The 13,872-nt window shown below is 43.8% G+C and overlaps 1 protein-coding gene across 1 annotated transcript; it reads left to right on the top strand.

Annotated features, from left to right (window-relative positions):
• Positions 1 to 1,078: 1,078 nt before the first annotated feature.
• Positions 1,079 to 13,223, top strand: LOC103545503 (zinc finger protein 674-like). Its single transcript, XM_070603359.1, has 5 exons — positions 1,079 to 1,124; positions 1,516 to 1,677; positions 2,330 to 2,437; positions 4,273 to 4,317; positions 11,377 to 13,223. The coding sequence occupies exons 1-5, from the start codon at positions 1,079 to 1,081 to the stop codon at positions 12,129 to 12,131; spliced, it is 1,116 nt and encodes a 371-aa protein (XP_070459460.1). The 3' UTR covers positions 12,132 to 13,223.
• The last annotated feature ends 649 nt before the right edge of the window (positions 13,224 to 13,872 follow it).

The raw sequence follows: 13,872 nt of genomic DNA on the forward strand, positions 1-13,872 counted from the left end.
GTTCTTTCTACTGATGGGAACGCTCTCAGAGGGGCCATACAAAACAAACCCTGGAATCCGCCTCCAAGCTCAGTACGCAGGGGACGACATTCCATACTCCAATGCCCCCATGAGTACAGCCTTGGCCTCTGAGGCCAGGGGCACTTGGACAGAACCTAAGAAGTTCTCCCAACTCATCTGAAGCCTCTTTGGCCCCATCACCTATGACTGTTTTGGGCTCCTCCACTGTGAGGCTGCTCAGGGCTTCGGAGCCCAGTACTCTGTACTGGGGGATTTGCTGTCTGAGACTTTGGTCTGTGAGTGCATGTATATGCACATCTACAAGTACATACACATAGAAGCGTGTACAAAGATAGCGGGAAGAATAAATTAGGGCTTATTTGATATCCAGGGGGTCTAGGGCCTGGAAAAGAAGAGAATTCCATAACACAAACCACTGTTACTTGCCTCAGCAGCTGATGTCTCAGATTGCAGAGGGACACTGGGGACTTCTGTAGGTCTGAACTTTGCTCCAGAAAGAGGAAAAGGGAGACAAATCTTTCAACTTTAATGGGATTTTCAATGATGCACCAGGTCTTGTCTGTTGACACTCCACAACATTCCCATTCCCATCCTCTCCGCTGTAATGCAGAGGCTGGGAGCACTGAGACTTTAGTTCTCAGACTCCCCTGTCAGCGTGATCTCTCTGTACGAAATTGGGAAGGAAGAAGGGAGGTAGAAGCCACACTTTCCCTCTAGCAGAGAGAGTGGACAAGTCCTCAAAGGCACTACAGGCCTTTATAGCAGGCCATGTTGCCACTGGCTGGCATCATCAGAGAGAACGGCTCTCTGCTACTTGACGCTCTGTTTGCAAAAGAGCAAAAACCAGATTCTCCCAGGACCCCAGGGTCCCAGAAACTGGAGATCTTCGATTCATTTCAGGAGAACAGGCGTCAAGAGGGTTTCTTTCTCATATGTGCAGGGCGCTGACCCTCCAGCTCACCTCCCAGGACAATTCCCCGACGGAGCCTGACCCCTGCCCTTTGACCCCTGCGCCTGAGACCAGAAGCCGGGTGGGATGGGGAGGCCCCGCCCCAAAATGGCCGCGCCCAAGTGCGGCTGTTGCCGGCAGCACGGCCACCGGCGTTTTCTCACTCTGGGGATCTAAAAGAAGCGGAAAGTGTGGCCTGGGGGACGGAGGGGCGCGCAGGACGACCGGGGAGAGGGCGCTCCGGCCTCGGAGGCGGCGGGGAGCAGGACCCTGCGACCGGCCGCGAGGAGCCCACTCGCCTTTCGGCGCCCTCAGACTTTCGTGCGACTCGTCCCGGAAAACGGTCGCACGTTCCTGTCGTTCTCATCTCGCCTCAAAGGGAAGCACGTCAGAATCATCGTGCCGGCCAGGCGCCATGTTCGCCATTGGCAGCGGCGGCCTCGACTCCCATCCCCGCCCCCACCTAACGGCTGCTGCGCCTGCGCCGCGCCCCGACCTCGGGCCCCCCGGGTGCCGGGGAGCGGAAGTGCTCTGCTGACCCCGAGGGCGGCGCGAGTTCACGCTGCCTGTTGTTATCCGCCCAGGGACGTCGGACTGCTGGTGTCGCTGTGAGGGAGGCGGGGTTGGCGATACGCGCGATGCGGGGGTCGGAGGGGCCAGGGGTAACGGGCTCGCGCCCCCGAGGGTGGAGTGGCAGGACCGTGGAGGTCAGCGAGTGATTCATTGATTCATTCATTGATTCATGCAGCGAGTGCTCACTGAGTGCCTAGTAAATACGAGGCCCCGTTGGGTTGCACCCTAATGTCCACAGTAGCCCTGTGAGGGAGGTGCTACGCGTCTCTTCATTTTAGAGAGAGAAAGCAAGAGGGGAAAGGCTCGGAACCTGTCCAAAGGCGCACAGCTAGGAAAGCGGGGCATCCTTTTTCTTTGTGCTTTTTTCCTCCTGGCACTGATCCCTTTCGAACGCACCCTGTGATTTCTTTATCATGTTTGTTACTGACTGTCTCCCCAGCTAGAATCTTGCTCCGCAAGATCGGGGAGCTCCTACACTTTGTTCACTGAGGTCTCTGCAACACGTAGAGCAGTGGGACAGGCACACAGTAGGCGCTCACCTCTTTATCGAGTGAATAAAGGCCCAGAGGAGGCAGGCAGTTGGTTCCAGAGCCCGGGCTCTGAGGAAGTCAGACAGTGCCTAGCTCCTCGTCTGGCGATAGTTGAGCTCTCGATAAATGTTAACTCCTAAAATGAGGACGAGGCACTGCGCCTCCTCGTGTCCAGGAAAACATTTGGGTTTTCCTCCACTTCCCTGCATCATCGGGGTTGCTGATTGCATCTCCTGTGTGGTCATTGTCTTTCCAGGGTCGGGCTGCATAGCTGAGACCAGTGCTCGCCTTCACGCTCCAGCTTATGTGCCCTGGGCTCCGATTGTCAGTCTCCGGAAGAGCAGTTGTGAGGCCTCAGGAGGAGGTGAGTTCCCCGGCCCGAGGGAGACCTCTGGTGCTGAAGTGAGGGTCCCAGCTGAGAGGCCCTTGGCTCTGAATGCTTTGGTCCTGGCTCCTGAGGAGCAAGAGAGCTCCTCTGAGGGGAGTTGGAGGAGAAGCCTCAGCCCAGAGCCCAGACGCAGAGGCTCAGGGCAGAGGCAGGAGGCTCACAGGAACGAGGTGGTAGAAGAGCTGGCCGTGCAGTGGCCTCTGTCCCTCCGGCCAGCAGACAGAGAGCAAGGCGGCCATGCTGGCTCAACTTCCAGCACCATCAAGGGTGGTGTGATGGTGAGCGGTCGGACCCCTGTTGCAGGAGACAGAGCTGAAGGGCGCAGCTGGATGGAGGGACGCTGCCCTGAGGGCAGGTGCCCTGCTGTAGTGCCTGCAAGGGGGGGGGCCGGATGAGGCAGGGAAGGATCGCTGCCAGCCTCACAGGACTTCTGTCCTGACACTGCTGTGCCCACACCATCCTGCTGCCCTCTTTTGCCCTTGCCCGTTTCTGCATTTGAGTCAGTCCTGTACTAGGAACATCTCACCCTCCTCTAGCGGAAATGTTGACTCTCCCTCCATCTTGACTAAAGTGCAGAAAAGGTTCTGTAAGTTTACTTTCTGTTTTTCTTTTGGTTTGTGCAATTTCAGAGTAGTCTGCAGGCATGTGATCATCCAGGTCTGCCGCCTCATTTTGATGCCAGTGTAACTGGGCCTGAGAACGTGACTTGTAAAGCTACGAGGCGCTGAATGCCTTTGTCCTGATGCTGCTGCAGGGGTTGCTCCAGTGGCCGCGGTTACTCTGCCCAAAAGCTCTTTAGTGACACTTTCCTTTCAAACTTCCAAGCAGGGAGGAGCAGGACAGTCAAATGGAAATCATGGGAAAGGAGGAAGTGCGGGGGTGGGAACAGGGTGGTGGTGGGCCTGCAAGGGGCAGAGGGGGCAGGGGGCAAGGTCAGTGGTTTCCAGCTCCCTGTGGAACTGACCAGTGCTGGCTCTTCACCTCCTCCTCCGCCCTCTCCTCCCCCCAGGGCTCTCAGCCCTGTTTTCTCTCTCTCCTGCAAACCACAGCAAGGTGTCCCTGTCCTCCACACTTTGTCCAGGGTCCTACACCTCTAGGGCTCAGCGTGAGCATAGGTGATTTGTAATCATTTTTAATATTCATTTTACTAGTAATTAGTATTCACTGTCACAAATGAGAAAATGCAGGTACCCAGCAGAGGACAGGTGAAATCACCACTCAGAGGTAAGCAGTGTCTGCAGTGAAACAGATGCTCTTCTAGACTCTCTTCCTCAGTTCGGACACACTGCTGAACAAGTGGCATCGTGCTGCACTTGCTTTTTTGGAACCTGCTTTTAAACATGTTGAGAAATGCAAACAAGATTCCATAGCATTTTTAAAGCCCACGAGGTGTCCCGTTGTGTGTGTCTTATTTTTTAACTGAGTCCCCTCTGCTGGAGGTTGAGTTGCTTCCAAGTTTCTGGATGCTGCAAACAAGTTAATATCCTTGCGGCTTTGTGCTCATTTGTGATGATTGCTTACTTAGGGTGCATTTCCAGGAATAGAATTCTTGAGAGAAAGGAGGTGTCAGGTTGTTAATGGCTTCTGGGTAGATGTCTTTAAACACAAGCCATACATCCGTCCAGGAAGAGAAAAAAGATTCTGTGTGCAAAAGCCACATGATCTTAGCCATGTCCCACGGGGACAGGCTAGAGCTACGAGGCCGTGTTTGCAGGTCATTCTGACGGTTCAAGGAAGATTCTTACTGGGCTGGCGATGATGGTCTCAGGGCTGTGTGCACTGATCTCGACCCTCTAATCCTGCCTTTGTAGATCTCCATCCTTTGTCCGGGGCGGAACAGGATGGCCAACGCCCAGGTGAGTTCCTGATTACCCCTTCTTTGTCTCCAGTGAACTGGAGGCAGCTTTTGGGAATCTGTATTGTAACCTTGAAAAATCTGTGTCTTCTTTTCCATCTCAGAGAAGATTGTTTAAATACATACACTTAGCGTCCTTCCAGTTCACTTTCTTCTTTTTATTAGGTTTAAAATAAAGTAAATCCATGCTTAATGTTTTAATATGCATATAAAAATAGTAGCCCAAACATCCCCATTTCTTCTCCCGCACTCCCAAGTTCTTCCTCAGGGATGCCCACTGTTAACAGTTTGGTGACAGCGTTGTGAGCATGTACATCCGTTTAATAAGCCGAAAACAGACGCACATGTGAAGCTGTGTGCATTTTTGCACGAATGCCGTCATACTCCCCTACCCATCTTGCTGCTCCCGCACGTTTATCTTCTGGATGTTGTTCCTCGTCAGTATACAAAGATGATCAGTTCCTGTTGTGTGGTCTGGCTGTATCATTTAACCATTTCTCTATCCTTGGATATTTTTGATTTGAATGTTTTTAGTATTATAAACAGTGCCTCACGAGCAACTTTCTGTGTGTCTGTTTGCTCAGTACTACAAGTATTATGGAGGTTATACATGGAAATCGGATTTTTAACTAACAGGTGCTCAAACCTTAAATGTGTCCTTCCACATCCTTCAAAATTACTCCTCTTCCTGATTTTTAAAGACCAGATAATTTCTATGTTCCAATTTTCCAGGCTGTTGAGAGATGAGAAAGCACCCAATTAATTTTATAAAGCCACTTAACTTTAAATTTGATGGAGATACTACAAAAAGGAAAATTATAAACCAGTTTCACTTAAGAATATGGATGCCAAAATTGAAAAAATATCCTGAACAGAACATTAATGAATTGAACCAAGCATTTGTAAAGTAATGCATGCACAAGGTAAAACTTTCAAATGAGAGCTCTGCTCCACAGAGGGTGGAGAACAATTCTGTCCCCAGTCCGCCGTCTCCTCCTTTACTGGTGCATGCGTTCTTCCAGAGATCACGTGTGCGTGTCGTTCTGCCTAGACAGAGGAATCACTTTTCTTTTTCTCCCTCTCTTTTTTTATTTTTTACAAATTGGAGAACATTCTAGTCCTTAATGATGCTTCCAGTGCACTTGTACAGAGTCTGTCCCAGGGATTCTGAAGTGTGGCACTATTGCCATTTTGGGCCAAATTATTCTTTGTTGTCTGGGACTGTCCTGTGCATTGCAGCATGTATGGCAGCGTCCCCTGGCCTCTATTGACTGGATGCTGGTCGTACTCCCTCCTCCGGTTTTGGCAACCAGTGTGTCTCCCCACATTGCCAAATGTCTCCTGGGGGACAAAATGACCCAAGGTTTAAACCAGCGGTCTACCCCGTTTACAAAAATGGCCACTCGATGTTCTACTGGATGGAAATACCATTTGTTATTTACCTTTCTCCTAGTGAGGTACATTCGGGCTATTTCTAGTCTTTGGCTGCTGTAAGCAACGTAGCAGTGAATATCCGTGTACACTCCAGTTGTCTGCATGTGAGTACATCTTTCTAGAAGGGAGCTTTCTGGGTCCGTGACTACAAGAATCTTGAACTATGATTCAAGATCGTCAAATTGCCCCCCAGATAGTGTGTTCTGTGCACTCCTAGCCACCATAGGATGCCTTTTCCCATGAACAGGCAATCACAGTGATTCTCGCAAACATGGTGAGGAGAGAAAAGAGTGGTGCATTTTAATTTGCATTTTTGACTTGAGCGTCTTTTCATATTTTAAACACCATTTGTGCCTTTTCCTTTCAGATGTTTATTCGAGTCATTTGCTCGTTTTTTCTCTTGGGTGTGGAATTACTTTGATTGCTGATTGCCAGCTCTTTATGCTAACATAATAAGTAAATCAGACCTCTGTCATATATGTTGTAAATATTTTTTCATGATTTGTCATTTGTTTTGGCTTGGATTATATATCTTGGGGAATAGACACTTAAATTTTTTAAACGTGGTCTAATTTCACAATCTTTAGTGGCTTCTAGATTTCATGTATTGCTTAAAACGTCTTCTGCAAGTCAAGATTATAAAAATGTCATTTTAATTATGTGGAAAAACAGTGGTTAATGAATGATGGTGGCACAGTTGTCTCTCCGTCTAGATGGAAACAAAGCTCGACTCTTCTGCATATAAAAGTAAAATTCCAGACTGATTAAAGAACTAAATTTTTATTCGAGAGATTAGAGGAAAGTTTCAGAGGCTATTTATATAACCTTGCTCAGTGCAAGAAATATTTTTAATGAAGATGCCAAACCCAGAAACCATGAAGAGCAAGGTTGTCAGATTAGATTGCATTAGGATGTTAAAATCTGTACGGTCAAAAGACGTTTGAGAAAATACATGTGGTACGTATGACACACAGAGGATTTATAGACAGACAATGCAACCGATGGTACAAAAAAGACCTAAACTGTGCTAGAAAAGCAGTCAGCCGATAGGACAGGCAATGTTTAAGAGAAAAGGGGGATGCCGTATGAAAAGATGGGTACCCTCCCTAGTTTTCAAGACCAGAAAACAGGGCTCGTGTTTGGTCCTCCTTTTCTGTGGCTTTCTGACAAATGAAACCAGTCTCAGCCCTTCTACTGTTTGCCTTCCAGGTGTGTGTGTGTTGTGTGTGTGTATACAAAAAACCCAAAACTTTGCATGGATTGCTTTTCATGAAAATGTACCCCTAATATACATATTCCGAAATTTGGCTTTTTTTCCTTTAACAAAAGTATACCAGACATCCTTTCATGTCGGCCAGTTTTTATAATGGCTGTTCTAGAGTACAGCGAGTATAGCCGGAATGCTGCATGTAACCACTCTGTCATCCTCCCAGGCCAGAGGCAGTTTGTTTATAATCAGGGGTCATTTTTATCATAAGCAGTGTTGCCTGGTAATGTAGCTGTCATTCCACCATTACTGGATTCCCAGGAGCACAGGACATTCAGGGCCATCTCTCCCCTTCCTTTTTGCTGATACAAATCCTGCTGCCTTGAACATCTTTATGGGCTTATAAATGGTTCAGTAGCATAGAGTCCTGTAAATGCAACTACTGGTGAAAATAGGAGGAAAAAACTTAGTAGGACCTGCCAAATTACCTGTCAGCCAGCCTTCGATGAGAATACTCATGTTCCAGTACCCTCGTGAACAGTGGCTCTCTGTCTTGTGAATATTTACCAGTCTTACAGGTACAAGTCAACATCTTACTGTTTAATTAGCATGTATTTGAACTTTAGTGAGGTTTATCATCTCTTTCTATGTTTAGTAGCCACTTACATTTCTGTTGCTGTGGATTTTTGTCCATTCTATTGAGTTGTGTTTTCCTACTGACTTATTGGAAGCCTAGGGGGAAATCCAGAGAGGGCAGTGCCGTGTGATAGGGTATTTGCAGTGTGCATTTTGATGTGCTTTAACCAGTTGCTCCCCCACCCCCTGGAGGCAGTAAAGTTTATAACTTCTTTGGTGTTTTTCGCCACGCTTGACTGCACTGGGTCTTATCAACCTTCTTAATGTTTAAGAACCTGAAGGGTATAAATAAGTCCTGGCGATCTAATGCACAGCATAGTGATTACAGTCAACAGTGCTGTATTATAAACCTCAAAGTCCTAAGAGACGAGATCTTAATTGTCCTCACCACGAAAGAATAAATGATAATAATGTGACGTGGTGGAGGTGTTAGCTAACGCCACAGGGCCATCATCCTGCAGTATATAAATGTATCAAGTCGACATGCTGTACACCTTAAACTCATCCGATGTTGTAAGTCAGACGCATCTCCAGGAAAAGAAGAATCTGAAGGTTGATAAATGGTATCCTATTTGAAATTTACTTCACATTCCCTCAGGTACATGTATTAGCTTGTGGTCTTTTTCTTAATGATGTGTTAGAATTTTAGTGCATGAAGGAAATTAGATCATTGTTATGTATCTTACAAGTATTTTTACCACCTTGATATTAATGTTTGAGAATTTTTAAACTTTGTTTTTGCTACTTTAGAAATTCCTAATGTCTAGGTAGTCACGTTTATCAGTTTGGCTGTATGTCTTCTGAATTTGGGGATGGCTCAGAAAGACTTTCGCCACTCTAAAATTGTAGAAACGTTTAACTCATCTATTAGTTTTATGGTTATCTTGCACACATTTAAATCTCTAACTCATCTGTAATTTATTTTGGACTTTGGAGTGAGATAGCGAATCCAGTTTTATGGTGTGTCTTTTCCCCACAGAAATTCCTAGCCGGATTTTCCTAATGGCCTTTTCGGCCATGATTTGAGATCCTTTGATTATGAACTGAATTCTGACCCTGTATGTGTAGGATCTGTTAGTGGTTTTTAACTTTTGCCATCATTGAAGTATAAGACTGAGTTAGTGTTAATAAAACCCTTCTGCTCCTTAGGGAAATAAGACCTTGAGTTAACCTGGTTTTAGCCTTGTGTCACTGGAAACCTGATAATGTGGAATGAGGCTGTGTTACCAGGCGTTCTTACTTATGGTAAAAATGACTCCAGAGTGGCAAACTGCTTCTGAACTGGCAGCACTGTGAATAACTGTGCATAGCTAGTGGGAAGCCACAGACTTGGGTTCCTGAGTTCTGTGTAACTTTTATAACTGGGCATGTCCTTTGCCAGGCCCCTGGAAGAGGTGCCCAGGGGCCTGTGACAAGAGATGCTGGTCTATGGAGCAGCTTTGGGCTTCTCAGCCAGATGTTCCCTGCACTCAGCAGTGTGGTCTTGTTCCCGCACCCCTCAGCTATCACATGGTGATGGGGCGTGGGTGGGGTAGTTTGGGCTAATACTGCTCATCAAGCCACGCTGTGGTGGCATCCCACATAAAATAGAGGAAGATTGGCAGAGATGTTAGCTCAGCAGACAATCTGCCTCAAGCAAAAAGGAAGATTGGCAATGGATGTTAGCTCAGGGCCAATCTACCTGCTCTCCCCTCTCCAAAAGAAGAATCTGTATTCTGCTGTTGTTGGATGCAGTGTTCTATGAATGTCACTTAGATGAAGTTGGTTGATAGTGTGTTCGGGCTTTCTATATCTTTACTGTTTTTCTGTGTACTTGTTCTATCAGTTATTGAGAAGAGTGTTGAGGTCTCTGACTATAAGTGTGCATTTGTCTATTTCTCTTTCAGACTTATCCATTTTTGTTTCATGTATTTTGAAGTGCTGTTATTAGGGACATATGCTTTTTGGACTCTTACATCTTCTTGAAGAATTGACTGCTTTATCATTTTGTAATGTCCCAGTTTGTCCTGGAAAATCTTTCTTGTTCTGAAGTCCTTGTCCAAAACTAATGTAGTTACTCCAGCTTTCTTTTGGTTTGTGTTTTCATGGTATTTCACCATCTCTTTACTTTTTTTTTATTAATAGATTTCATTATTTCTTTATTTATTTTTGAGGAAGATTAGCTCTGAGCTAACATCTGCTGCCAATCCTCTTCTTTTTCTTTTCCTGAGGAAGATTGGCCCTGAGCTAACATCCATGCCCATCTTCCTCTATTTTATATGTGGGACACCTGCCACAGCATGGCGTGATTAGTAGTACATAGGTCCGCGCCCAGGCCACCAAAGCAGAGCACGCAAACTTAACCACTGCACCACTGGGCCTAATAGACTGTTTTTTAGTATAGTTTTAGATTTACAGAATAATAGACAATCTGGTACAGAGAGTTTCTTTATACTCCTCTCCACCCCTCACAGTTTCCCCTATTATTAACATCTTGCATTAGTGTAGGTACATTTATTATAATTAATACATTATTATTAACTAAAGTCAGTAGTTTACGTTAAGGTTCACTCTTTGTATTGTACAGTTCTATGGGTTTTGACAAATGCATAAAAATCCCCCATTACCATATCATACAGAATAGTTTCATTGCCCTAAAAATCCTGTGCTTCACTTATTCATCCTGCCCCCCTCCCTCCTGGCAACCGCTGTCTTTTCACTGTCCGTGTAGTTTTACCTTTCCCAGAATGTCATATAGTTGGAATCATACAGTATGTACCCTTTTCAGACTAGCTTCTTTCAATTAGCAGTATGCATTTAGGGTTCCTCTGTGTCTTTTTGTAGCTTAAGAGCTCATTTCCTTTTATTGCTGAATAATTCCTTGTACAAATGTACTTTATCCATTCACCTATTGAAGGGCATCTAGGCTGCTTCCAGTTGTGGTACATTATGAAGAAAGTTGCTGTAAACATCCACATGCAGGTTTTTCTGTGGACATAAATTTCCAACTCATTTCCTTTTGAGGTTTGTAATTTTTTACTGTGAACTCCTTTTCAGTGAGAGTTCTTTTCCACGGAAATTCTGTGTACTCTGAGCTGTGAAAACATCACTCAACTGTTTGGATAGCCCCACTGCTGGGGCCCAGTGGTTCCACTGATGCAGGACCAATTGTTAGGTGAATTTCTCAACTACTAGGATTTGTATTATACTTCAGATGTCCATTTGGAATGCACATGATTTGGGATTTTCCAGTTATCTTCCTACATGTGGTACATGACTAGAGTTCTGATTTCTTGTAAGTAACTCCTGATTCTTCTTACTGTTTTCATTACCCAGTGGGTGACATCTTTCTAGTTCCTATTGTAAAAGCAGGAATGTCCTTTGTGACTTCCAGCTTTAAGCAGGTAGCTCAGTTCTAGTTCTCTGCCCATTTCTGCTCAGTGGCCTGGAATCCACTCCACACTCATGCATCAGAGCCTTAATCCCCTAACAGCAAAGCCACACAGCTTCAATTTCTATTCACTCCTCACTTTAAACCTCCTTTTCATTTTGTCACATAATGAATTTCCTTTGTCACATAATAAGTTTCTTCAGCTTGACTGTATTAAGTTATTTTTGTTAAATACGGGGCACCGTGTCTTTGTATTTGCACTCGGGTTAGGGGGCCTGGAGATAGTCCATCCACATCAGCTCAAGTCCTATTGATAGGGGTTCACAGCAGGGCATTTGTGAATTAATTTTGTCCCATAACATCATAGGAGAAATATTTACAAGGTTGATGATTCATTGCCTTTTTTCCCCTAGAATTCTGGCAAGTTGATGACCAGATACATAACCACAAGGAAAGCCAAGACAAGCCTCTGTGGCAAACTGCATTCATACACAAGGAAACAGTGAAGGATGAACATGGCCAAGAATTTAGAACATGCAGAAAAATCATTTATCCGAGCCCAGACTTTGTTTCTATAAGACAAAGACTCCCTAAATATTATTCATGGGGAAGGAGTTCAAAACATAATTTAAACTTTCTTAGTCAAAACAGAAGCTACGTAAGAAAGAAAGATGATGAATGTAAGGCCTATTGGAAATTATGCTTCCATTCTAATCTTGATAAAGCTCAGCCTGGAGAGACCTTCTTTGAGCCTAATCAACGTGGAAAAGCCCTCCACCATAAGCAAAGCCTTAATAAAAGTCGGAGAATTCAAACTGGGGAGAAACTCTATGAATGTTCTGAATGTGGAAAAGTGTTTATCCAGAAAGCTAACCTCGTTGTACATCAGAGAACTCACACAGGAGAGAAACCTTATGAATGCTGTGAATGTGCAAAAGCCTTCAGTCAGAAGTCAACCCTCATTGCACACCAGAGAACTCATACAGGGGAGAAGCCCTATGAATGCAGTGAATGCGGGAAAACCTTTATCCAGGAGTCAACTCTGATCAAACATCAGCAAACTCGTACAGGAGAGAAACCCTATGAATGCAGAGAATGTGGCAAAGCCTTCAGTGGGAAGACAGCTCTCGTTAAACATCAGAGAAGTCATTCAGGAGATCAAAGCTAACAATAAACTTTCAAGTGGGATAACTTTATCCATAAATTATATATCGTTATACTATGCAGCAAAGAACTCATTGAGTAACCGTGTAAATCTAATGAACATCAGAAAGCACTCAGCCTTTATTAGATTTAAGAAAACTCAAAGTTATGATAAAGCGTACAATAAATGTGATAAATTCTTCACCCAGGAGTTTTAATACATTGTACATCAAAGAATTTATGAAGGGTCAAAACCATGAATATAGTGAAAGTTGGAAAGCCTTTGGAAAGAAGTTAAATGTCATTTTATATTAGAGCTCTTATGTTCAGGAGACACTATCAATTTAATGAGTTGGAGAACCCCAATTTCCTAGAAATTATATTGTGAGGAAAATGAAGTTCTAGATGTCGTCATACATTTTATAGAAAAGATCATAGAGGTTACAATCAAGCACTCAATTTTAAATTATATACATATTCACTCCAGAATAAAGTTTTGAAGTATAAATACATTGAATAATCAGGAGGAGAGAGGAAAAAACATATTAACCCTTGCTAGGCAAAACTCCCAGATTAATCTGTAAATAGATAGACCCTAAATAGATTAGTCTGAGAGAGGATGTGCCCGCAGGATCCTCACACAAAAGGAACCCAAGCAGGGGACCTGACACATGTGTTCTATCATTATAAATGTGCAAATGTCTTATGGAGAAAGATTGTATCCTTCTGGGATATTTCTTAGAACAGTGGTCACAATTTATTATATTCTGTTCATAAGAAGTAATTATATTATGGTGGGACAATAGGAGGTTAAGGATTTCCAGGAAATATCCTGTAAGAACAGTATTAATTGAAATAAAAATTAGAAGCATCTTGAATATCCAATGATAGATGATTGTAGATCTATCAATAGTTAAATTGCTATAATATGCTGCCATTAATTATGTATCCATTATTTTGTTTAAGGATTTGGAAAGTGTGGAAGATATAAACTGTACTTTATGATCTGTGTTGTAAAATGATATGTATAACAAGGATATGCACCATTATGATTTCAGTATCTCTGGGTTGTGGGAATATAAGCAAATTTTTGATTAGTAAAAACATATGATGATTATGTTTATGTCTATTTTATGAATATATGTTTATCTTCATGTATAGAGAGACACAGAAAAAAAGCTAGGAAGAGAATACACCTTACTATTAATAGTGGTTATATTTGGACTTTGGGATTATTCATTTTTTAATTTCTCTGGTTATAGTCTCAAATTTCCAGGTACAACCAATAAGGATTATTTAAAATACCTTTCGCATACTTGACTGGTTTTTCTTTCTCCCCACTCATTTTTCTATTCAGCCTTATTTTCAGTATTGGCACTATTCTGCTACTTTCTATTCTGCACAGATCATCCCAGTTTGACAAATCTACACAGATTCTCTGTGTTTTCCATGTGGTCGTCTATCTGATACCACTGTTGAAAGAAACTATTGTACATCTTTGAGAAGAGATGTCTTGTGATTTTAACTTGTATAGTGATTTTCTGACGAAAATTAAAACTTCATGCACGCTTTTACATTTCATCCTCACCAAATCCTGTAACCGAAGTTATAAGCTTCCAGATTTTACAGATGAGAAGCATAGCAGCAGGTGAGTCACGTCCCACAGGTAATAAACTCTCCTCAAACCTAAACCTTCAGAAACCAAATGCAAAGCACTTTTCAGTCTGATCCTTGGGATTGCTATTGAATGCTCATTTTCTCTTTTC

The sequence above is a fragment of the Equus przewalskii genome, chromosome X (assembly GCF_037783145.1).
Source record: "Equus przewalskii isolate Varuska chromosome X, EquPr2, whole genome shotgun sequence".
Lineage (NCBI taxonomy): Eukaryota > Metazoa > Chordata > Mammalia > Perissodactyla > Equidae > Equus > Equus przewalskii.

Excerpts from the sequence above, each read along its gene's own strand:
- LOC103545503 (XM_070603359.1), top strand. The coding sequence starts at position 1,079 with ATGGCCGCGCCCAAGTGCGGCTGTTGCCGGCAGCACGGCCACCGGC. Across the intron at positions 1,678-2,329 it reads GGAGTGGCAGGACCGTGGAG|GGTCGGGCTGCATAGCTGAG; the intron begins GTCAGCGAGTGA and ends TTGTCTTTCCAG. Across the intron at positions 4,318-11,376 it reads ACAGGATGGCCAACGCCCAG|AATTCTGGCAAGTTGATGAC; the intron begins GTGAGTTCCTGA and ends TTTTTCCCCTAG.